The following is a 25,655-nucleotide window of genomic DNA, read 5'->3' on the forward strand; positions in this document are numbered from 1 at the left end:
CCATCAACTCTGAGGGCAAACTGAACAAAGAATCTGAATGTGACTTGTGGGGGTTATTATGCGGGAGGGAGTGTTGTAGTTGATAAAATACAATACTTGTCTTAGTTCAGTTTGTAGGAGAATATTCAGTTCCAGAATGGGCTGAAAGGAGTTAACAGTTTGCATTTCCAGCTCTGCCGAGTTTCTCTCCAACTCTTTGTCCACCCACTGTGTCCTGTTCCTGTCTCCTGCTCTGCGAATATTCTCTTCAACACGGCAGAGGGTGGGGAGAGAGAGACAGGGAGAGAGAGAATTATTCACTTCTGGGCTCCAGTCATGTTAAAGAGTCGAGGCTGGTTCTGTTGTGACTTCGACGATGAAACAGACTTCCTCAGTGTGAGGTATAGTGCAGCGGTGAGAGATGGCAGCGGAAGAGACTGGGAAGTGAAATTCTAAGTCTGTTGTTAATTCCCAAAGGCAGCAACTCCAGGAACCAGTGACTGTTTTCAGTCACCCAGCTTCACTCTCTGAACTAGATTGTGCAATTGGGAAGGAGTCAAGGCATTTCAACACAGACATCGGCTGAATTGGTGTATCAAACTGCTGGGGCTAACACTGGAACAAGGAGCTGGCAGAGTCGGAGATAGGAGTGCTCAACTGTGCCCGGTTGCCTTGGCACTAGCAGGAGGTGAATGACCAGCACCCCCCCGCCACTGCACGTTAACGGGACTCTGGCCCCCAGTGCACGCGGTGGGACTATGAGATGGAGAAGAGAAAACATATTCAAGCAGATTTCCCTGTGAAAGTAATCACCAGCTTATTGCCAAACACCAGTCTACACGTTATTACCAAAGTAAGTACAATGGTATGGCTAAACAAAACAGATTGGAAGCCAAGATGATGGAAATATTTCAAAGGTGTATCTTAGGGCAGATGTTTTTTCTGGAAAAAAATATACTGTGTAGGATTAGCTTTATTTGAGTAACTCTGCAAAAGAGCAAGCCTGGGGTTAATGCTGTAGCGTTATATGATTCTATCATATTTCAATATTGTTAAATAAAAGAAGGAGCTTACCTTTTAGAATTGCTGGGAGTAGGATAGGGGAGTAATAGAAGAGGGGACACAATAGGCATGGGCCCATTTGCAGGTGCTGGATTTAGAGTATCATCTTACATGTTGCACATGTGCGATGGTCTTACCAAGGGTTTGCAGTCCAGTCCTGTCACAGCCCCCATGCCTTTGTTACATCTGGTCTTGACATTGACCTCCCAGCCTGGCTGACATTCTCCCCTCTCAGTGACCTCAGATTCATTCACAATTCCGCCTGCCCATATTCTGACTCATGTTGGGTCACATTCCTGCATTGTCCCGGTGCTTGCTGACTCTCTCTAGAATATTTCGCCCTGTCAAAAGCACCATTTTAATTCCAAGGTGATTCCCTGTGATTGACGCAACACGAACCTTAATTGTGATTGGCTCAGGAGGTTGCAAACTTTTACCAAGGTGCCACTTTATGGGAGTGTTGTGGTCAAACGTCACTTTTACTTTTAGTTGACTAATACTTTTGTTCTGTGGGAAAATCATTCAGTTTCAGCTTTCTGAGTCTTTGCTGTGCACATCAAATCAGAATTTCAGAACACCAGGGTATTCCATGTGTTTTAAAGCCAACAAAATGCTTTAGAAGTGTGGTCCTTTTTCTATTATTTACACAATGTGGATGCCCCTGGCGAGTCCAACACCAATAGGCCATCTCCTTCAACAAAAGCTGTGCAATATCATGTTTGAAACACAGGGCCTGTGTACAGCAAGATCCAACAAACCGCACTAAGGGGGCAATCAGATAATCTGTTTTTAGTCAGGTTGTTTGAGGGGCAAGTCTTGATCAGGCCGCTGGAGTAAATACCCATGCTGTTCATCAGAGTAGTGCCATTAGATATTGCACTTCCAGCTGAGGGAGCAGACAGAGCCTTGGTTTAAAAACACTGCTGACAGTGTGGCGCACCATCAGCACTGACCCCCAACAGTGCGGCACTCCCTCAGCGCTGACCCTCCGACAGTGCGGCACTCCCTCAGCGCTGACCCTCCGACAGTGCGGCGCACCATCAGCACTGACCCCCAACAGTGCGGCACTCCCTCAGCACTGACCCTCCGACAGTGCACCACTCCCTCAGCACTGACCCTCTGACAGTGCGACGCTCCCTCAGCACTGACCCTCCGACAGTGCGACGCTCCCTCAGCACTGACCCTCCGACAGTGCCCACACCCTCAGCACTGACCCCCAACAGTGCGGCGCACCATCAGCACTGACCCCCAACAGCGCGGCACTCCCTCAGCACTGACCCCCAACAGTGCAGCACTCCCTCAGCACTGACCCTCCGACAGTGCCCACACCCTCAGCACTGACCCTCCGACAGTGCGGCGCACCATCAGCACTGACCCCCAACAGCGCGGCACTCCCTCAGCACTGACCCCCAACAGTGCGGCACTCCCTCAGCACTGACCCTCCGACAGTGCGGCACTCCCTCAGCACTGACCCTCCGACAGTGCGACGCTCCCTCAGCGCTGACCCTCTGACAGTGCGGCGCTCCCTCAGCACTGACCCTCTGACAGTGCGGCATTCCCATGATTCCACTGGGAACCAGCTTGGATTTTCTGTTCGAGTCTGGGGAGTGGGACGTGAACTTTCTGACTCAAACTCCCTCAAAGGCCCAATGTCATTTTATGATGGCAAAAATTGTGCTGCCTTCCCTCTGCAAAATGAAAGTTAAATATCTTCTGTCATCACAAGAAGGGGAAATTCCCTTTCACATCTTCCATGACTGAATGTATGTTAGTCATATGTGTTTCATTAGATTATCACCAAGATAGTGAGAGTGTGAAGCTCTCAGGTGGTATTAATATCCCAGCGGTAAACAGACCCCACCTACCAGCTTACCGTCACAAAGTGATCAAGTCTTCTCGATCTCAGTAATCTTCCGACCTCTGCATTTGAACAGCTGCAATGACCTCACATGGGAGTCAGATACTGCATTCTCTCCCCTACACCCAACCCACCCTGAATTCAATTGAAGCTTTGAATTAGAGGTCATCTTAAGCTACAAGCTGGGTTTATACAGCTGCTTCAGCCTGAAGGATTTGTCAGTCCCTGTGTCCCAGCCGCAAACTTAATGATGGGCTTCTTGACGTTATTTCCACAACGATATTTGTCTAGCACTAGAGCAAAGGATTGTCCAGTGTAAATATTTGTGTAATAAACTACCCGCAGAAATGAAACATTTTGAGGGGTTAGCATTAGATCTACATGTGAAATCAACATGCCACAGATTCCATTGGGGAATTGAATGAATCTTAAGCAGTGAGGGCCAATAATTGGCTCTTAGTCTTTGGTAGAACTTGTGATAAATGTGGAGAATTCCATTCTTTAGCAAGCAGCAGCATTTCAGGCTCAGTGTATGTAGAATTGTGCTAAAGGTGATTAAAAATTCCTGCAAGTGACCTCTCTATGTGTTGAGAACTTCCTCCCAGCATCTATCATCATTTTCCTGACTGCCCTCTTTTGCAACTCACCTCCAGAACCTCCCACCCAGTCCCTGAGAATTCTTTCCCTAAACTCACTGTTTTCTCTCTCCTGTCCCTTCAATAGAAAGACTTCTTTCTGTAGATGTTTCTCAACTAACAACACCAGAAAAGATTATCAGCTCAGTCTCAATCCTGTTTGTGGGAGCTTGGTTTGCAGAAATTGGATGTTGTGTTTCTTTACATTATAATTGTGAAGAACACATTATCAATAGTCTGTCTTTGGTTGGAAAGTGTTTTGGGACATCATCTCAAAAAAAAATCAAAGAACTGCAGTTGCTGGAAATGTTTTTAAATTCAATTGTGGGACATGGATATCGCTGGCTGAACCAGCATTTATTACTTGTCCCTCGTTGCCCTTGAAAAGGTGGGGGTGAGCTGCCTTCTTGAATCGCTGCAGTCCACTTGCTGTGGGTTGACTCACAATATTCCCTTAAGGAGGAAATTCCAGGATTTTGACCCAGAGACAGTGAATGAATGGCAATATATTTCCAAGTCAGGATGGTGAGTGGCTTAGTGGGGATCTTGCAGGTGGTGGTGTTCCCACATATTTGCTGGCCTTGTCCTTCTAGATGGAAGTTGTGGTGGGTTTTGGAAGACACTGTCGAAGGATCTTTGTGGACTATCTGCAGTGTATCTTGTAGATAGTACACACTGCTGCTACTGAGCGTCTGTGGCGGAGGGAGTGAATGTTTGTGGATGTGGTGCCAAACAAGCAGGCTGCTTTGTCGTGGATGGTATCAAACTTCTTGAGTGTCATTGCGGCTGCACTCATCCAGGCAAGTAGGGAGTATTCCATCACACTCCTGACCTGTGCCTTGAAGTTAGTGGACAAGTTTTGGGGACTCAGGAGGTGAGTTACTTGCCTCAGTGTTCATAAACTCTGACCTGCTCTTGTAGCTACTGTGTTTATGCTATCAGTCCAATTGAGTTTCTGGTCAACGGTAACCCCAAGGATGAGGTTCTTAAAAACTTTAACCCCAAGGATGTTGATAGTGGGAGATTCAGTGCTGATATCCCCATTGAATGTCAAGGGGCAGTAGTTACATTGTCTCTTATTGGAGATCATCATTACCTAACATTTGTGTGTCACAAATGTTACCTGTCACTTTGTCATTAGAAGCCTGGATATTGTCCAGATCTTGTTGCATTTGAACATGAACTGCTTCAGTATCTGAGGAGTTGTGAACGGTGCTGAAAATGTGTAATCAACAGCGAACATCCCCTCTTCTGACCTTATGAAGGAGGGAGAGTCATTGATGAAGTAGCTGAAGATGGTTGGGCAAAGCACATTATCCTGAGGAACTTCTGCAGAGATCATCTTCCTTTGTGCCAGGTATGACTCCAACTGGTGGAGAGTTTGCCCCCGATACCCATTGATTCTAGTTTTGCTAGGCGTCCTTGATGCTACACTTGTTCAAATGCAGCCTTGATGTCAACAGCTGTCACTCTCACCTCAGAGTGAGTGAGATGAACCTGGAGTTCAGAACTTCAGTTCTGAAGAAGAGTCACTGGACCCAAAACGTTAACTCTGCTTAGGCCACTTTTGGAATACTGCGTTCAATCTGGTCTCTTTGCAACAGGAAAGATGTTTTTAAACTTGAAAGGGTTCAGAAAAGCATTGGAGGGGTGACCTTATAGAGGTTTATAAAATCATGAGGGGCATGGATGTAGTAAACGGACAAGGCCTTTTTCTGGGTGGAGGAGTCCAAAACTAGAGGGCATAGGTTTAAGGGGTGAGGGGAAAGATTTAAAAGGGACCTAAGGGGCAACTTTTTCACACAGAGGGTGGTGCGTGCATGGAATGAGCTTCCAGTGGAAGTGGTGAAGGCTGATACAATTACAATATTTAAAAAGCATCTGGATGGGTATACGAATAGGAAGGGTTTAGAGGGATGTGGGCCAAATGCTGGCAAATGGGAGTAGATTAATTTAGGATATCTAGTCGGCATGGACGAGTTGGACTGAAGGGTCTGTTTCTGTGCTGTACATCTCTATGTCTCTCTAACTCTATGCTGCCAGACCTGCTGAGCCTTTCCAGCAATTTCTGTTCTTGTTTGCGAAATCATACAATTGCTATTAGAATTAGAAATAGATTGTACTCAAGTGTAGGCATACATGAGTACAGTAAAAAGTGTACAAAGTCACCAATCTCTGATGCCATCTTGATTTCAAAGTTGAGAATTTAAAAAAAGACAACAGAAGAAATAAAATAAGCAGAGCTAAAAGGAAAGAAAAATGTCCAGATCTTAAAGTCCTATCTCAATATAGATGTCTGGATTGCTCAGCCTCTGTTGCAGAAGGAGGCCATTCAACCCATCATGTCTATACTGGCTGTTTTAGCATTTAATATAATACAATCTCCTACCTTTCCTTCATAGACCTTCTCATTGTTTCTATTTAAATAATCAACCAATGCCCCTCTTCAGTGCCTCAATTGATCCTGCCTCCACCATATCTCCAGGATGTGCATTTAAGACCCTTCCCACTCATTGTGTGAAAAAGACTTTTTCCCGCCTCACATTTGCTTTTTCGCAAAACACTTGGATACTGTGCCCTCTGGTTTGCAATCCATTTACAAATGGGAACATTTTTACCACATTCACCCTATCTAGACCCAACATGATTTTCAATGTTGCTACGAGATCTCTTTTTAACCATCTACCCTCCATGGAAAACAGTCGCAAATTTTTCAATCTTTCTACATAACTGACATTTCTCATTCCAGGAATAATTCTCATAAGCCTTTTCTGTACTCTGTGCAAAGCATTCACATTGCAGAATCTGAGAACTGTATATAGTACTCCCGCTTTTATAGATGCACCATAACCTCCCTGCTCTTGTACTCTAGATGAGACATGATCCAATTGAGGTATATAAGCTGTTAAAGGGGATTCACACAGTGGATGTAGAGAGGGTGTTTCCCCTTGTGGGGCAATCTAGAATGAAGGGTCATAGTTTTAGGATAAGGAGTAGCAGATTTAAAACACGGATGAGGAGGAAGTACTTCTCTCAAAGGGTCGTGAATCTATGGAATTCACTCCCCAGAGTGTGATGTATGCTGAGACATTAGATAAATTTAAGGAGGAGATGGACAGGCTTTTACTTAGCAAGGGGTTGAAGAGTTTTGGGGAGCTAGTGAGGAAAGTGCCTGGATCAGCCATGATTGTATTAAATGGGGGAGCAGGCTCAAGGGACTTAATGGTCTACTCCTGCTCCTAGTTCCTTATGTTTTTATGTTCTATGTCCCTAATAATGGAGCCTAGAATACTATGTGTGTTATTAACAGCTCTCTCTGCCTAGCTTGCTACCTTTAATGACTTATGCACACGTACAGTAGGGCTTCTCTGATGCTGTTCATCCTTTAGACCAGTACTCTTTACTTTATACCGAATCCCCATGTTCTTTGTATCTGCCAACTAGTGAAAAGTGCTTCAGAAATGCAAGAACTTTCAATGTCTTGGTACCCAGGCAAAGTACGTAGGTCATGGCAAAACTGGTGAAGTACTGATTGAGAGAATTTACAAATACCTCATTGAGAGAAATGTGGTGCTGGTAGTGATGAATGTTAGTGGAAGACGGTATAAAAGGACAGTGAGATAATTTAATGATGTGGTGATAAAGCTCATCTAACTATACTGAAATGGTTTTATTTTGTCTCAAATCTTTGGAGCGAACCTTGAATCGCTGACCTTCCGATACTGAGGTGAGGCTATTACTCCCCATGTTTTATACAATAGGCTGGATTTTTCAGATGTGGGGTTTCATAATGCCACACAAAGAGTCAACAGGGAACCCACCCCCTATTATAATGGTCCACAGTCAGAGTCAGGGCCTGTGCCACACATGTGGGCACAGCTCCCACATCAGAAAGCTCTGGCCAAGCAGATTGCCCAGCAGATGTGTAACCCCACCAGCGCCAGAGGCTACAGTAACCAGGACTGGGACTACAGATTGTCACTGGATCTCATCCTGGATTCCAGTCAATGCAGTGATTCTCACAGCATGAAAGAGCCGTTTGGTTACGTGCGATAAGTTTTCTGGAAATAGAAATAAAAAGGTCTGGATCTCTGGATTCTTGTGGTGCCATGGGAGTGTCCCTACCTCTGAGCCAGGAGGCCCAGAGGCAAGAGGTGTATAATAACTTTTCTGAACAGGTTGATTTTAAAAAAGTTCTTGCCAGCCAGAATTGTAAAGAAAGTTCAGAACACAGCGCCTTCCTTCAGAAGAGATTCATGAAGCCAACAGAAAATATGGACAATCAGCAAATCCTTTACTTCCCAGGTTACATGAGTCAGAATGCCAGCTAATCCACTTGGAATTGATACCAGGTTAGAACAAAGGTACAAAACACCTAATGGTATCATTTTTAAGTATCGTAGGTCCAAATACAATAAAGTTCTGTGAATTAAATGCTGGCAATATTTAGAAAGCAAGAAAGCACATGTGTCAAAACAGAAATAGAGTTAACATTTCGAATCAATAATCTTTTTGTCAAACTCTGAGCTTACATGTAGCAAGTTCTGGTTAATATGCAAGCTTGGTCCAGTAAGTAACAAGTAATGACCATCTCCAACCCAGTCCAACAAGCATTGAATACACCCTGCCCAGCAATAATTTCAGGGCTAGGGGGAAAAGAAAGAGAAGTAAGAGCTGGGTTGAGTAGAGGCACCTTGTGTTGCAGTAGTAGTGTCCCTATCTCTGAGCCAGGAGACCTGGGTTCAAGTCCCACCTGCTCCAGAGATGTGTAATAAAATTTCTGAACAAGTTGATTAGGAAAATATCTTAAGAGCTGGGTTGAAGGTCTCTTGCAGTGCAGTGGTAATGTTTCTACTTCTGGGCCAGGATTCCTAAGTTCAAGACTCTCCTAGGCCAGAGGTACATAATAACATCTCTGAGCAGGTTGAGATTTTTTTTGAAGAGAAGGCCTGAATTTCTGTCTCTCTAACTGTCCTCACCTTTGACTGTCTGCGATGAACTTAATGTGATTAATTGTAAAATAGGGCAACTCAGTGGTTAACACTGCTGCCTCACACAGCCAGGGTTCCAGGTTTGATTCCAGCCTTGAGTTACTGTCTGTGTAGAGTTTGCACATTCTTCCTGTGTCTATGTCGGGTTTCCTCCCACATTTCAAAATGTGCAGGTTAGGTGGATTGGCCATGCTAAAATGCCCCATAAGCAATTAGATAGATTAGCCATGGGAAATGCAGGGTAAGGGTGGGTCTGGATGCGGTGGTCTTCAGAGGGTTGGTGTTGACTTGATGGGCCTAATAGTCTGCTTCCATGCTGTAAGGGTAGGGGAAAATTATTGTTCTATAATAGATGGGAAATATCATGAGTAGTATGGTGATGGGGAAATAGTCTTCTGGTTGTGTGTGATAACACTTCTGTATTTAAAAAAAAAGGACTGGATTTCCAGAGATGGGCACTGCAGGCTATGGAGTGTTTATCTCCCCCTCTGACACTATCTTAAATCATTTCCCTCCCTTATTTTCCTCTTGTTTGGGTTTTGTTATTGTAGCTCAGCCCCTAGTGGGCAGTGTTTGTAATTTTTCTTTTAAAGGACTGAAGTGTGTGATTTGGTGGTGGATTATTAAAACAAAATAAAAAGGGCAGGGTTTTCCTCACTTGACTTCTGTTATGAATGGAGGAGATCAGACTGGAGCTTGTATTGAACAACGAAATACAAAATAAACAGCTTGCGGGAGATGGACTGCCCCCTGCTTCAGTAAATGTAGCGGTTCTACAGGGGAGATGGGGTGAGGGGATGGGGTCTTGAAGGAGAGGCTGGGAGATGTGGACAACTGCAAAGGCCAGACCTTTGTGGGCAATGCCCAATGTGGAAACAGGACCTTCATGGTGGCAGCCCTCTGCATTCCCACCCAAAATCACAGATGATAGCCCACCAGGCTCACCCCTCCCCTTCGAACACAAGATGGAGTGGTTTTTAGAGGCTAACGATTGGCCACAATGGAGGTCAGGTGTGGGCAGGCTGCCTTAGGCCTCATTCACCCCACGTAAAACTGTGGACAGGTTATGGGGGGTGTGTAGGGGGTATGGTGTGGGCCAAGGGAAGAGGGAAAGCCACCTGGGAAACTGACCAGGCCCACCCAGTTCGACAAACCTCCTGGCAGGGGACTATAGCCTTCGGCCCGATGAGTTGTTGTGACCTGGAACGTTCTCCCTGAAAGGGTGGTAACAGCAGATTCAATGGGAAACTTCAGAAGGGAACAAGGGGGTGGAATGGTGGCTCAGTGATTAGCATTGCTGCCTCACAGCACCAGCAACCTGAGTTCGATTCCACCCTTGGGTGGCTGTCTGTGTGGAGTTAGCATGTTCTCCCTGTGTCTGCGTGGGTTTCCTTCAGGTGGTCCGGTTTCCTCCCACAGTCCAAAGATGTACAGGTTAGGTCAATTGGCCATGGGAAATTCAGGGTTACAGAGATAGGGTTGGGGGATGCTCTTTGGAGGCAGACTCAATGGGCTAAACAGAATCTGAAACACAAACACATAAACAGAATCTACCTGGACTGTAGAAATTCTATGAACTGGATAAATCTTTGAAGGGGATAAGCTTTCAGGACAATGGCAGATCGAACAGAGAGTGACCACAGGCACAATGAACAGGTCTATTAATACACAGTATGTGACAAAAATAGCAATATAAAAATACATCTTTGCACTTTGTGTGGGCGATATTCTGTCACTTACTTTTAGCGAGGTATCAGCATGCCATCAATGTTACTGTTAAGAGAAACCGCACTCTGCAGTTCACTTCGGGTTACCAGCTTTCAAAATAACCAAGAATTCTATTCTGCAATTAATCATCTTTGGAACTTGAACAAGTCAGTGCTAATTTGAAGATTGAACAGTCAGGGCTTTTCTTATAAAAGAGAAGATTGAGGTGTGAGCTTCTGAAAATTCAGAAGATGTTTAACAGTGCAGAAATGACGAAGATATTTTGTAAGACTAAAACCAAGGATTATAAATATATCACTGGAACTGAACCCGATTACCAGTAATCCAGAGGCCCAAACTAATGTTGTTGGGTCATGGGTTCAAATCCTATCATGGCAGGTGATGAAATTTGAACTCAGTTAATAAAAAATCTGGAACTAAAAGCTGGTGTCAGTGATGGTGATTGTCAGAAAACCCACCCGTTTGACTAATGTCCTTTAGGGTAGGAAATCTGCCATCCTTACCTGCTCTGGCCTCCAGCAATGTGGATAACTCCTAACTGCCCTTGAAATGCCTCTGGTAAGTCACTGGTTTCTAGACCAATTAAGGATCAATTACAAATCCCAGCCTTGCCATCGAATACTGTGAAAACAAAACTTTTATTAAACCCAATCAGGTATTCAGGGGCAAGTTCTTTACCTAGAGAGAGTGGTGAGTATGTGGTCACAGTGAATTGTTAAGCTGAGTAGAGAAACCTCTTTATTGGGAAGGTGGAGAAAAGAGAGAAAGCATTCAGAGATTGTGATGATAGGCTGAGGTGAAGTCGGTGGGTAGAGGCTCATATACAGTATTAACACGGCCATGTACCAGTTGGGCCAAATGGCCTGTTTCTGCATCTGTGATTCTCTGTAATTCTGTCATTTGTTTTTGGTTGTGTAGAGACATGAGCAGATGAAACATTTCTTTCAGAGCACGTTGGTGGAGATCTGTGAGGCTGGCCAATTCTGCACTCATTCCCATCCAACAGGATGTTACACAGTCTTGGAGCGTGTACAGAATCTCGGCAGCCAGACAATACAGAAGGAACTTGAGTGACAATCTGCTGAAATGGAGCATTGCTCATAATGTCTCTCTTTGCACTGTATGTGATACACAGAACAAATGGCACCCAGTTGTGCCATTACAGTTTGTTATCATTGAGCACAACTAACTCAGCACGTGTATCTCCAGACCCACAGCAATAAGTTTGACTCCTAACTGCCCTCCGAAATGGGTCTGGCAAGCCACCAGTTTCTAGAACAATTTGGAATCACCAAGATATGATCGCCTTGCAGTCGAACCCATATCCCATGTGACAATCGAACCAGGGATCTCCATGCGTTGTACAGATTAATGTCCCACTACACCTTCCATATTGAACCATTGAAATTCTTTAGGGGTAGAAAGACGTTTTTGCCCTGAAATCTCGCCACAATTGGTTAGTGAGCCTTCAGCTAAAGGAGTGTCTGTGTGTCTGTAGCTGACTGATTTGGGTAGACTACACCCAGAACTATTAGTCAGAGCTGTTTCCAGGCAAACAAACCCCTTTTTATACAGTAAACGTCACACGGGAGATTTGACATATACATCACAGCAATTTCCTCTAAAGTCTGAAAGAACTCTTTCACTTAATAAGGTTTAAGGAATGCCAGAAAATTGCCAGTTAAATTGCCAACCTGAATTACTAACACCCAGCTCCTCCAGAATCTGTCAAACACACCAGCTGCTGTCAAATATGTGCTTGTCAGAGGTTTAACATTTTACACACCAGAGCTTGATGTTGGTTACATTTGTGATTTAGCTGTCGCTCTGATTTTTAAAACATCTGTAGTAGCATGTCAGTAACATCTCAAAGCAATGAATTGTACTGGCTGCTTTCATACAGGCAATTATTCGGTACGCAGCAAGATTCCAGAGACGGCAGTGGCCTGGATAATCAGTTCTCACTGGCCTTGGATGGGCTGGGATGTGCTTGGCTCCGGATTCCAGAAAAATCAAGCCACCACCATCTTCTCAGCATTACCCTGAGATGTCAGTTCAGGTTCTGTGCATTGGTCTTGCAATGGGTTACATCTATTTGTTAGCATGACCAAATTCTGCAACAGTGGAGAAGGATACCGTTCAGCCTATCATGAGTGTGGTAAAAGAACTATTCAGTTCGTCCCAATCCCCATGACCTTGCCCTGTAGATTTCTCCTTTTCAAGTATTTCTCGGAATCCACTTTTGAAAGTTCCTGCTGAATCTGCTACCTTTACCCTTTCAGGCAGCACGTTCCAGATTACAACAACTCTTTGTGTTCACAAATATTTGGAATTTCTTCTCCAGTTCTTTTAGGAATTTTGTTTAATTTGTGTCCTCTGATTCACAAAATTGTTACCCAAGCAGGAGGACATTCAGCCCATCAAGCCTGCACTCGTTCAACTACCTAGTGCCAATCTCCTGACTTTTCCCTACATCCCTGTATATCATTTCTATCTAAATAATCACCCATTTCCACCTTAAATCCCTCTGTTGAACCCACCTCCACAACATTTCCAGGCATTACTCTCTTACCTTAACTACTTGCTATGTGAAATCTTTTTTTCTCACATCACTCTTGCTTAATTTGCAGATCTCATTTAATCTATGACCTCTTTTTATTTTATGAGTGAAAACAGCTTCTCCCTGTCTCCTCTGTCTAGTCTGCTCATGATTTTAAAATCCTGTTTCAAATCTTCTCTCAGCCTTCTTCTCTCCAAGGAGAACAGTCTCAACTCTTGCAATCTATCCTCATCACAAAAGTTCCTCATTCCTGGTTCCATTTTTGTAAATCGCTTCTGCATTTTCTGCAAAGCATTTGGAGGCAATGGCCTAGTCGTATTATTGCTGGACTGTTAATCTAGAGACTTAGCTAATGTTCTGGGGACCAGGGTTTAAATCCTGCCATGGCAGACAGTGGAATTTGAATTCAATAAGTATCTAGAATTGTGAGTCTAATGATAACCATGAATCTATTGTTGACTGTCAGAAAAACCCATCTGATTCACTAATGCCCTTTAGGGAAGGAAACTGCCATCTTTACCTGGTCTGGCCTACATGTGACTCCAGATCCACAGCGATGTGGTTGACTCTTAACTGCCCTCTGGGCAATTAGGGATGGACAATAAATGCTGGTGTAGCCAGCAACAACATCATTGCATGAATGAATTTAAAAAATGTACATGCTCCCTATTATGTGGCATTCACAACTGTAATCCAGCTGCATTCTAACAAGTGATTTCTACAAGTTCAACATTACCTTGTTGCTCTTGAAATCTATGTCTTTATTAAACTGAGGACCCTAGCTTTATTAACCTCTCTCGCCACCTGTTGTGCCACCTTCAATGATCTGTGCACATACACATCTAGGTTTGTCTGTTCCTGCAGTCTGTTTAGAATTGTACTCCCTATTTTACATTATCTATCAACATTCTTCCTACCAAAGTGCATCACTTCATACTTCTCTGCACTGAACCTCATCAGCCACCTATCAATCCACTCCAATAACTTGTCAACTCTCATTAACTCTGTATCCACCATCCTGCCAGCAGAAAATGCTTTGCTTTATTTACTCTGTTAAAATTCCTTGAATAGATTTCTTCTTAACCTTACCCGCTCAAGAGCAATTGCATCTTTTCCAGTTTCTTCAAATGTTGCAAGTCTCTGAGCTCTGGTATCGTTATTTTGCAATATTGCAAAAAAAAATTAGTTGTAGTAATAGCCACATTTTGTATTGATTGCATTGGGGGTGGGGTGGGGTCGGGGGGAGGTCCCTATATTTGTATCAACATTTGCAAAAATTTCCTCTGTAGTGATTGTAACAAGGTCAGCCAGGTGGACCTCTTAGAATTTGAGTTCCATGATTGAGGCTGTTAATCTCGTCAAATCAGGGAGGCCTGGTTGACAGATATAAACAGGAGTGTCAGATATCCTGTTCACTCTGAGAGCTGGCTCTGAGGGAGCTGGATCAGTGGAAAGTGATATGCATGTGTAAATAAAGGGTGACTTGGTGGTAGGATACTACCCTCTGTGGAGTTATGTCATCCTTGTTATTGTCGTGAGTACATTCACAAGATATCATCTAGTTTGTATCACTCGATACAAGGGGGCTTTGAGTTTAAGGTTAAGACCATAAGATGTAGGTACAGAAGGAGGCCAGTAAACCCATCAATTCTGCTCTCCCATTCAATAAGATCACGGATGATTTGATAATCCTTAATGCCACTTTTCTGCCTTTTCCTCATTACCTTTGATTCCCCTTACTAATTAAAAATCTGTTGATCTCAGCCTTGAATATACTTAATGACTCAATCTCTACACCCCTCTGTAGTAAAGAATTCCTCTGAGAGAAGACATTCCTCCTCATGTCCGTTTTAAATGTGCAACCCCCTACTCTGACATTATGCCATGTGGTCCTAGATTGTCCCACAAGGGGAAACAAGACTACGAGAGACAAGGGATCACTGTGTTATAGCATCTGCTACAGCTGCCCAAGCATTAGTCAATCTGCAAAGAATCCCTAAGTTTGCTCAAAAGCACTGCTTCATCCCAACCAGAAGCTGCATTCATATAGTGACTTGAATATTTAGAAAAAATTGACCCAAAGAATTTCAAACATTTCCATAACACACTGAACTCAGAATGGAGAGATGAAGAGGTGACAGAAAGAGCTGGGTTAGTTGGGCATATCATTAGTTAAAACATTTGTATCATAGAATCCCCACAGTTACCCAAGGGTGGAATTGAACCCAGGTCCTGGCACTGTGAGGCAGCAGTGCTAATCACAGAGCCACCATGCCATTACACTTTATTTAAAGAGAACTATTTAAATCCTCTATTTAACCAAAACAAAATTATTCAACTGTTTCAAGTTTCAAGATGATTACAGCAACTTCTTTGCAAAGAGTTGTGAGCATTCATCATTTCTTAACTGGGCCAGTTTCTGCAAATTAACCAGGGTATGTTGTGGTTTAATAACTAACAATGACAGCTTTTAGTTAAGCAATTGACATTTACGTTTATAATGTTAATGTAAGTGTTGGATTTTACTGTAAAGTAATTATTCCTGAAGGAATTTTATGTAAACAGTCTTTTCACATTTGATTGAAGGAAATAAACTTTGTTACCGTGGTTACTGTAGTAGTAGATGATGCAATGCAGCATGCTCTTGAACAGGGAAGATCCCAGGACAGGGTACTGGTTAGGAATGAATCTCATTAATCTAAGGCAAATCTCCAGTCAGGTCCTTTCAACCTGATCTCAGCACCACCTGGGTTGGACTCATTTTAGGATTTCTCCCCTTCACAGGATGCAAGTCACGCTGCAAAATGAGAATGGGACGAGGCAAGGTCTCCCAGGCTTGGCTGTGATGCTACATGTGGTGGAGTAGCTGCCAAGGGTCACCCATTCTGATGGATGTGATTCCTTTTGAGATACCTTACTCTTCCATGGCAATCTGAGGTAGACAGGGCACTTTCCTGACTCAAGAGTGACTGCCTTAAGGCTGTTTCACGTTGCTACAACGCTGTAGCAACACAAGTAATATTCACCTCTCACAGGATTCTGCGTTAAAGCGAAGAAGACTTTTAGCCTATCACACAAATAGGTAATGTGGCATCTGAATTTCAGCGCCAGTGTGATGCCCAATATGCACTCCCAACTACAGTGGATTGTATCAAGCAGTATATCTCATTGGTTCTTCCCAGCAAGTGAGGCACTGACTGTACCTAACCTCAACATTACACGTGATTCTACAATTGGACATTTGCTGGATAATTCTGTGTGTTAAGAATTACACTAACAACCAATTTAGGGTTGTCAGTCATGTTTGCTGTGTAGTGTGTTTATGTGTACTGGACTTTATATATAGCACAAGGATTCTCATTGCAAACAGAAAGAATGAGTACATGCATTGCACCTGCTTCAACTCAATAAAATAGATGACAGCCATTCACTGGTTCATTCCTCAGGAAAATTCCCAATGCATTCAGAGTCAAATTGCTTGCTTTAAAATTTAAACAAAGAGATGGTCAGGAGCATCACGTTCCTGGGAGTGTTGACTTTCAACCATCTGTCCAGGTCCATCCACATTGATGCGACAGTCAAGGAAGCACGCCAAAGCCTCTACATCCTTAGAGGGCTAAAGAAATTCAGCGTGTCTATAAAGACCCTTACCAATTTTTATAGATGCGCCGTAGAAAGATTCTGTCCAGATGCATCACAGCTTGGTATGGCAATTGCTCTGCCCAAGACCACAAGAAACTATAGCGAGACATGAACAAAGCCCAGCTCATCATGCAAACGAGCCTTCCATCTATTGATTCCATCTATACTTCCCACTGCCTCGGGAAAGCTACCAACATAATCAAAGATCCCTCCCACTCTGGCAATAATCTCTTCAACTCTCTTCTATCGGGCAGAAGATATAAAAGTTTGAATGCACATACGAACAGATTCAAGAGCTGCTTTTTCCCTGCTGTTATCAGACTTTTGAATGAATCTCTCAAATGTTAATTCTGATCTCTCCTCTCTCTGCACCTTCTCTGCAGCTGTAACACTGCATTTTGCACTCTTGTTCTGCTACCCTGATGCACTTTGTATAGTGTGTTCTGCCTGTATAGCACGCAAAACACCACTTTTCACTATATCTCGGTACACGTGAAAACAATAAGTCAAACTCAAACTCAATTGTCAATCATCAGTGATTTCTGCATACTGCATGGCAAAGCCTCTACCAACCAGAATGCACTTGTCCACAAATCAGGAGTCACTGCTCACGCAGTGTAAATGTTTACTATGTATTCTTGTGAATTATCCTCTGATGATTTCAAGACAGAAAGCTTTCATAAAATATGTCTGTATTTAGCAATAGAAAAGGTGAGGTATTTTTAATTGGGAGAGCTGCCAGTTTATTTCTGGGTCCGTGGGCTTTCAGACAATTAGTATTCATCCGCATGCTCTTTGACCAATATTGGTTCCTTAATTGGCAACACCTCTTTTCAAAATCCCCTCCCTTGGTTTCAAATCTACCCATGGCTTCCCCCTCCTGCACGCCCTCTCCTACGTCTGTAATCTCCCAGCCTCACCACCCTCTGCGATTGCTGTGCTCCTCCTGTTCTGCCAGAAACTTCTTAAGATCTACCTTGAGATCAAACGTTTGGTTACCTGCTCGTTTCTGTCTCTCCACACTCCAGTGGAATGTCTTCGGATTTTTTATTCTATTTTCAAGAAGTTACATAAATGCAAGGAGTTTTTTTTAGATTTGAGTTTTAAGGAATTCCTGGTCGACCTGTTTTGTTGTAATTTCATATCTCTCAGTTGTTTGTTTAGTTTTTACTAGTATCCTCTTGGTCTCTGAATCTGTTGAAGGCATTGTGGACCAGATTGCTGTAACCATGGTATTTACACAGGTCGTAGTCTGCATATACAGAGCTTGCATTCTATCCAAACAACAAGATAAAGTGACTAATGCATAGCACTAAAGGAATATAACTCCTCCTAATTAGGCTTGAGAACATAGATAGTGACAAAATGTAGGCTCCTGCAATAAATACTGCTGCTTTAAAAACATTGCTGCCTTGCAAACATCCAGCCTCTCCCTTGGGAACCCAGGCATGTGGTTCCTGTTCCCAATGTGTAAGGAAGTTCACAATGGGACACAAGATGAAAAGGTCTGTTAACAAGGACGCACAATGTTGAACAAATGCTCCCCGTGCAAAATATCCCCCGCATTCTTTGAGCAAAGAAAAATATTTGGGTCTCATTGTTATTTGTGGGAGCTTGATTTGTACAAACCAACTGTAGTTGTTACATCATTACAAAAGAAAAGAATTTCAAATAAAGTACTTTATTGGCTGTAAAGTGTTTTATGAGATCTTGATGTTATGCAAAGTGCTGTATAAATTCAAGTCTTTGTTTCTTTTACATTAGCAACATGATGTGAGACAGTGAACTCAGTGTTCATGGTGCTTGCATACGGTCATGGTTCTTAAAGGGTAAATTTTGGACACTGCTTTAAGCTCCACCCAATCACACAAAGTCATACAGACTTGGCTGGGGATAAGGCAGACCATTTTTGCATCTTGTGAAGTGTAGACCAATATTCCCAGCTCTCCACAGTCTTCATAACAATATCTAACAAACTAATGTAACTTGTACCTAATAGTCGTCCTGTATCAAAATACATCTTGCTTAGGGGTCTAAATGACTCTGTAAAGGTGGTATACATTGTGGTGGTGTCCACTGGAACCATCTAAGATAGTTTCGATAGATTCACTGCCCCAATCCTCATTAGCACAGGCTAAGTTACTCATACGCAAGGAGGGAAGGGCTCAATCTTGCTAAACAGAGTAGGTTTATTACATAGCACTTGAGCTACATGAGTTACAGTATAGTCTCATTTGAGACATCAGGCCGGACTTAAGTGTAAGTCCACATTATTATTAGCCATATGGAAATAAACATGAGAATGAACGACTGAGACACTGGTTAGTTCTTCCCAAGAGAGGTCCCTTATTCCCACACATATGCTTTTATTTTCTGCAGTGACCTTTGATGTTACACGTTATCAAATGCATTCTGTAAATCTCAGTATAACACATCCACTGGTTCCCCTTTATCCACAGCACATACTACTTCCACTGAGAACTCCAACAAATTGGTTAAGCATGATTTCCTTTTCACAAAGTTACATTGACCCTGCCTGGTTACCTTCAACTTTTTAAAGTACCCTTTACACTTTGTCTTTGCTTTTCTAACATTTTCCCAATAACAGATGTGAAACTACAGAATCTGTAACTTCCTGCTTTCTGTCTCCCTCCCTTAATGAAGAAAGGAGTCAATGTTCTTGTGTGATTCTGGCCAGAGAGAGTGTTCATAGTACAGCCTGATCCTGGCCTTGTCCAATACACAGGAATGGCTGAATGAAGAGTAGGAACCTTGGCTGACTTTCCCTTTTTCTCTTGTTTAAGTACCGTGTGCCACAAGCAGCTCATCCAGGATGACTTACATCTGGTATCATGTGGTATTTGCCACCTCTACCAGGATGTGGCACTGGGTAAGGGCTTCTTGAGGTAGTTTGCTACCACCAGTCCTCCCTTGTTGTTCCTGTGTCTGATCCCTATCTAGTGATCAATGGTAGAGGATACTCACTGTCCAGTAAGTACAGAAGAGGCACTGTGCTTAGATGACAGGAAGAGTCAGCCATGAATGCAATTACATTTGGTCAGGAATAATCACTAAGATTTCAGGGAGTTACTATAAATACAGCTGCTCCCTTCAAAAAGATCCAGTTGAATGCCTAGTCTCTGCCCACAGACTGTGTGACATCGGTAGAAAGGGTGGAGCTAATGTAACATGAAGATTAACCTTTTCAGAGACATTACCTTTCACAATGTTCACCTGAGATCATTGTTCATGGATTTAGGCTCAGCAACAATATTCCTCATCACTTAGATGTTAGACAATTAGATGGGATATACCCCAGAATACTGAGAGAGGTAAGGGAGGAAATTGCTGGGGCCTTGAGGGAAATCTTTGTATCCTCACTGGCTATAGGAGAGGTCCCAGAGGATTGGAGAATAGCCAATGTTGTTCCTTTGTTTAAGGAGGGTGGAAAGGATAATCCAGCTAATTACAGGCTGGTGAGCCTTACGTCAGTGGTAGGGAAATTATTGGAGAGGTTTCTTCGAGACAGAATTTAATCCCACTTAGAAATCAATGGGCATATTAGCGAGAGGCAACATGGTTTTGTGAAGGGGAGGTCATGTCTCACTAACTTGGTTGAGTTTTTTGAGGAAGTGACGAAGATGATTGATGAGGGTAGGGCAGTGCATGTTGTCTACATGGACTTCAGTAAGGCCTTTGACAAGGTCCCTCATGGCAGGCTGATACAGAAGGTAAAGTCACACAGGGTCAGAGGTCAGCTTGCAAGATGGATAAAAAACTGGCTCGGTCATAGAAGACAGAAGGTAGCAGTGGAAGGGAGCGTTTCTGAATGGAGGGCTGTGACTAGTAGTGTTCCTCAGGAATCAGTGTTGTGACCTTTGCTGTTTGTAATATACATAAATGATTTGGAGGAGAATGTAACTGGTCTGATTAGTAAGTTTGCCGATGACACAAAGGTTGGTGGAATTGCGGATAGCGATGAGGACCGTTAAAGGATACAGCTGGATATAGATCGGTTGGTGACTTGGGCAGAGAGATGGCAGATGGAGTTTAATCCAGAAAAATGTGAGGTAATGCATTTTGGTAGGTCTAATCCAAATGGAAAATATACAGTAAATGGCAGAACCCTTAAGAGTACTGATAGACAGAAGGATCTGGGTGTACAGGTACACAGGTCACTGAAAGTGGCAACGCAGGTGGAGAAGGTAGTCAACAAGGCACATGGCATGCTTGCCTTCATTGGCCGGGGCATTGAGTTTAAAAATTAAACAGGTAATATTGCAGCTTTATAGAACCTTACTTAGGCTGCATTTGGAATATTGTGTTCAATTCTGGTCACCACACTACCAGAAGGATGTGGTGGCTTTGGAGAGGGTACAGAAAAGATTTACCAGGATGTTGCCTGGTATCGTGGGAATTAGCTATGAGGAGAGGTTGGAGAAACTTGGGTTGTTCTCACTGGAACGATGGAGGTTGAGGGGGTCACCTGATAGAGGTCTACAAGATTATGAAGGGCATGGACAGGGTGGACAGTCAGAAGCTTTTTCCCAGGGTGGAAGAGTCAGTTACCAGGGGCCATGGGTTTAAGGTGCGAGGGGCAAGGTTTAAAGGTGATGTACAGGACACGTTTTTTACACAGAGAGTGGCAGGTGCCTGGAACTTGCTGCTGGGGGAGGTAGTGGAAGCAGATACTATAGTGACTTTTAAAGGGCATCTTGATAAATACATGAATAGGATGGGAATAGAGGGATCTGGTCCCCGGAAAGGTAAGGGGTATTGGTTGTGATGGGCAGCATGTCGGTGCAGGCTTGGAAGGCCAAAGGTCCTGTGCCTGTGCTGTAATTTTCTTTGTTCAGACACAAGCCATTGCAGTTTACTAATGCTCCATGACAACTTGAATGGTAAACTGGGAGAGGTAGCCCTTAGTGATGAAAAGATATTTACACCAGGGCCCTCAGAAAAGGAGGAGACATTAATCAGGAAGTGGAGGCAATAAGATTCTGAAGGAATTTAAATGATTGGTGTAAAGAGAACAGTATTTACCTTGAAGACTAAAGTTGACATTGTAACAGTGACAATTGTAAAAATTACAAAGAATTTACAGATACAGAAATTTATTCTGAATGGTCTGTGCTAATGTTTATGCTCCATATGAGTCCAGACTCAGCCTAATTTATCTCCCCCATTACCGCATCCTGTTATTCCTTTCTCCCTCATGGCGTTCATCTAACATCCTCTTAAATACATTTGGAGCGATTTGGCTCCACTACCGCGTGTGGTAGCAAGATCCCCAATCTTATGAGAACCTCTTCCTGAATTCATTAGTGACTATCTTTGGTTCGTAGTTCCTCATCCTGGTCTGTGCCAGGAGTGGAAACATCTTTGCTACATGTATACCATTGAAGCCCTTTAGAAGTTTAAAAATTTCCATCAGGTCACCCCTCAGTCTTCTCTTTAATGGAGTAAAGAGCTGCTACCTGATAAGACGTTAGCAAACTTGCCGCTTCGGGTTTCCTGTGATTAAATGGGCAACCTTTGTGGAGTTTTATTTGTATGCATACCCTGCCCTGTCTCTGTCCTGTCTTATGTTGTAGTGGGATCCAGTGTGGAATTTTCAGCTTGTTGTTAGTAGGCTGCTTCCCTGTGAGAATGGTGGAGAAGCTTGTATCCTGCCTGTTCCCTTGTGTATATCCTGTGGGGCTCTGGTTCAGGAGATGAACCTCCACTTTCTGCTCAGGGAGCTTGTCCTTTCCCAAAACACGTTGCATTTAAAGGCAGACGGGATGCACCTGCACGCGGTTAATTCATTAACTCCCTGCAACTGACCTCGATAAAAAGGAAAGGGCTTTTCATTCCTTTATTCTGAGGATGTGAGTGTTACTTGGAAGGTCGGCATTTGTTGCTCACTGTTGATTGCTCCTTGAGAAGGTGGTGGTGGAATGAGATGATCCTTATGGTGTCACTACACTCATAAGTCAAAAGCCTGGTAACTCCCTCCTACACCACATGGACTGCAGCGAATTGAGAAAGCAGTTCACCACCACGTTTCCCAAGGCAGCTGGGGATGGACAGCAACACCCACATCCCAGCAAAGAATTTAGGAAGTCTAATTTCAGCCAGCAATTGTCCGAATTCCTCCCAAGACAAGAGTAGTGCAGGAAGTCCAAAGGTGGGCCTGACCCATCACTGAGAGTCTATTTCAGGAGTTACATTTCAGAGGAGAGCAGCAAACATACTGTCTATTTCCTGTCAACCCCACACAGGCAAAGGATTTCCATTCATTACTGACTTTGCTGCAACCACTGACGGGCTGTGTTGTATCAACTTCCAGACAGTGTCTCGATGGATAGTATTTACATTGCTGTGGTTTGAAGGCATAACAAAACCTCAGCTGTTTTGGAGCTGTGCATTTCCGTGTTCAATTAGCTGATTGCTGTCGGGATGGTCATAAAGAGGATCTAAGTGAGAGAAAGAGAGAGAGAGGTCGAAAGATTTATGTTTAAGTAGCACCTTTCATAACTTTAGGATGTCCCAAAATGCTTTGCAGCCCATTAGCGATTAAAGGAGTGTAGTCCAGTAGTGTCGTGGAGGAGACACAGATGACAATTTGCAAAGAAAGATCCCACAAATAACAGTGCAACAATTTTTTTATACATTCATGGCATGTGGCTGGGCCCAGCAATCATTGCCCGTCCCTAGTTGGCCTTGAGAAGGTGGTGGTGAGCTGTCTTCTTGAACCGCTGCAGTCCATGTGCTACAGGTTGACTCACAATGCCCTTAGAGAGGGAATTCCAGGATTTTGACCCAGCGACAGTGAAGGAACAGCAATATATTTCCAAGTCAGGATGGTGAGTGGCTCAGAGGGGATCTTGCAGGGGGTGGTGTTCCCATGTATCTGCTGCCCTTGTCCTTCTAGATGGAAGTGGTTGTGGGTTTTGGAAGGGGCTGTCTTAGGAGCCTTGGTGAATTTCTGCAGTGCATCTCATACACACTGCTGCTACTGATCGTTGGTGGTGTGGAGGAAGTGAATGTTTGTGGATGGCGTCCAAGTGGATGATCTGTTTTGGTTTGGGTTGATTTGATTCCTCTACATTTGGTGTCCATGTGTTTCAGTGCCTACGGTTTTTAAGCTCCAGAATTTCATCCCATATGTCTCTGATTCATTCCCCTCTTTTTAAAATTGCATAAAGCCAGCTGCTGTGATCAAATCCCCTATCAGAATCTCCTTCTGCATGGGTCAAGTATTATCTAATTGTTCCCAGAAGCACCTTGTGATTTTTTTTATCACATATGGAAAAGTCCTGCAGAAATGGAAGTTGTTGTTGTACCATCGAAAGGGAGTTAGGTAGCATTGATCCAATCATTAATGCATTTGTGACCACAACACAACACACTCCCTAACACCAGATGACTTGGAAAGGAGCTCATTCTTTATTTTTAACATAAACAGAAATTGCTGGACAAGCTCAGCTAGTCTGCCAGCACCTGTGGAGAGAAATTATAGTTAACGTTTTGGGTCCAGTGATCCTTCCTCAGAACTGATCTGATGAAAGGTCATCAGACCCAAAATGTTAACTCTGATTTCTCTTCAAGGATTGCTGCCAAACCTGCTGAGCTTTCTCAGCAATTTCTGTTTCCGTTTCTGATTTCCAGCATCCGCGGTTCTTTTGGTTTTTAATTAGTACTTTATTTTTAATTGTTCATGGGATGTAGGTGTCACTGGCTGGGACAGCATTTATCATCCATCCCTAAATGCCCCTGGAGAAGGTGGAGGAAAGCTGACTTCTTGAACTACTGCAGTCTATGAGGCGTTGAGACTCCCACAGTGCTCTCAGCGAGGGAGTTAGGATTTTGACCTGCAGCAGTCTCGTGGGTTTTGTTTTTATTTCAGTTGGCCAGACCACTGCAAAAATTTGCAAAGCATCAACTGCATTGGTGCAGCTCTGGAGTTCCATTTGCCCAGAAAGGATGTGAGTAAACCATTGTCTTATTGATAATCTGACAGCTTTGTGGTGAATTTAATGACACCAGCTTTTTATTTCCAAATATTTTAAATAAACTCAAATCTTCACACTGCTCTGTTGGGATTTGAACTCAAGTTCTCTGGAGTACTTAATCAGCAGAAGAAGGACTATAGGCGATGTCTTCACTCATACTGACACTTGCAGATGAAAGGAGAAAGTGTTATTATTCAACACTAACTGATGAGTGGAAATTTTTTTGAAAAGTCAATGAACAAAAGATGCTCTGAGCAGGAACACTCAATGCTTAAAGAAACAAGAGGGACTTTATTGCAAAGAGGCAGAGTAGTGATACATTGGAGTAAATGGCAATGGAAAATATTACTTGACTCATTGAGTTGATAAAGGAGGGTTTGTGAGACAGAAAACTAAAGAGGCTGTGGTACAGAATTAGAAAATGAAACAAGAGCAGCTTTAGTTGAGGCTAAAGCTTTATAGATATTTGTAATTGGCCTGTTCAGGCATGTTATGGTGTACCTCTGGAGCAAGTAGGTCTTGAGCTTGGGCCACAGCTACGGACACTTCAGCTGCATCACTATAACCCTAAGGCTAAAGCTTTCTCTACAGATTAACCACCCTCTTACTGACCCACAGTGATATTCTTTCAGTGGTTCTTATGGTTCCCATTGAACTGGTGTCACATCCCAAAGCAGGTTTCAGCCATTGGAGTACGTTTAGAATTAGAATTAGGTTTATTGTCACATGTATTCAAGTACAGGAATACACTGAAACGTTTACAATGTTGCTCAATGGAACCATCTTAGGTATAAAGTACCAAAGGGATAAATCTTAGATACAAAATAGAGAAATAAAGAAAAATGTTACATTTACCTTACTATGATCCATAGTATAAGATAGAAAATAGGAAATAAAGTTAAAAGGTAAATATTACAGTCAGATAAACGGATCACAGATAAACATTACATTGCAGTAGATCAGCGCAGGGGAGTTCCACATGTGGTCTGACTGTCTGATCCCCAGACCTACAGCCATCCCTGCTCCACTCTGGGCCTCCGTTGTTCTGCTGCAGGCCTCCAGCTTGCTCTGCCCTGCTCTGGCCCTCAGTTACTCTGCTCCACTCCAGCCCACTATGCTCTGGCCTCCAGCCCGCTCCCTCAGGTCCTCCAGCACGCTCCACTCCATGCCTCCAGCCCACTCCCTCAGGGCCTCCAGCCCACT

The 25,655-nt window shown here is 43.4% G+C and overlaps 1 protein-coding gene across 1 annotated transcript in view; it reads left to right on the forward strand.

Annotated features, from left to right (window-relative positions):
• Positions 1–271: 271 nt before the first annotated feature.
• Positions 272–25,655, forward strand: part of LOC109920827 (pleckstrin homology-like domain family B member 1) — a 132,289-nt gene continuing 106,905 nt past the window's right edge. Inside the window, exon 1 of the mRNA XM_048615352.1 lies at positions 272–832. Coding sequence (XP_048471309.1) covers positions 743–832 — 90 coding nt within the window. The 5' untranslated portion in view covers positions 272–742. The remainder of the gene's footprint in view (positions 833–25,655) is intronic.

Source organism: Rhincodon typus, chromosome 32 (genome assembly GCF_021869965.1).
Source record: "Rhincodon typus isolate 14 chromosome 32, sRhiTyp1.1, whole genome shotgun sequence".
NCBI classification, from domain to species: Eukaryota; Metazoa; Chordata; class Chondrichthyes; order Orectolobiformes; family Rhincodontidae; genus Rhincodon; species Rhincodon typus.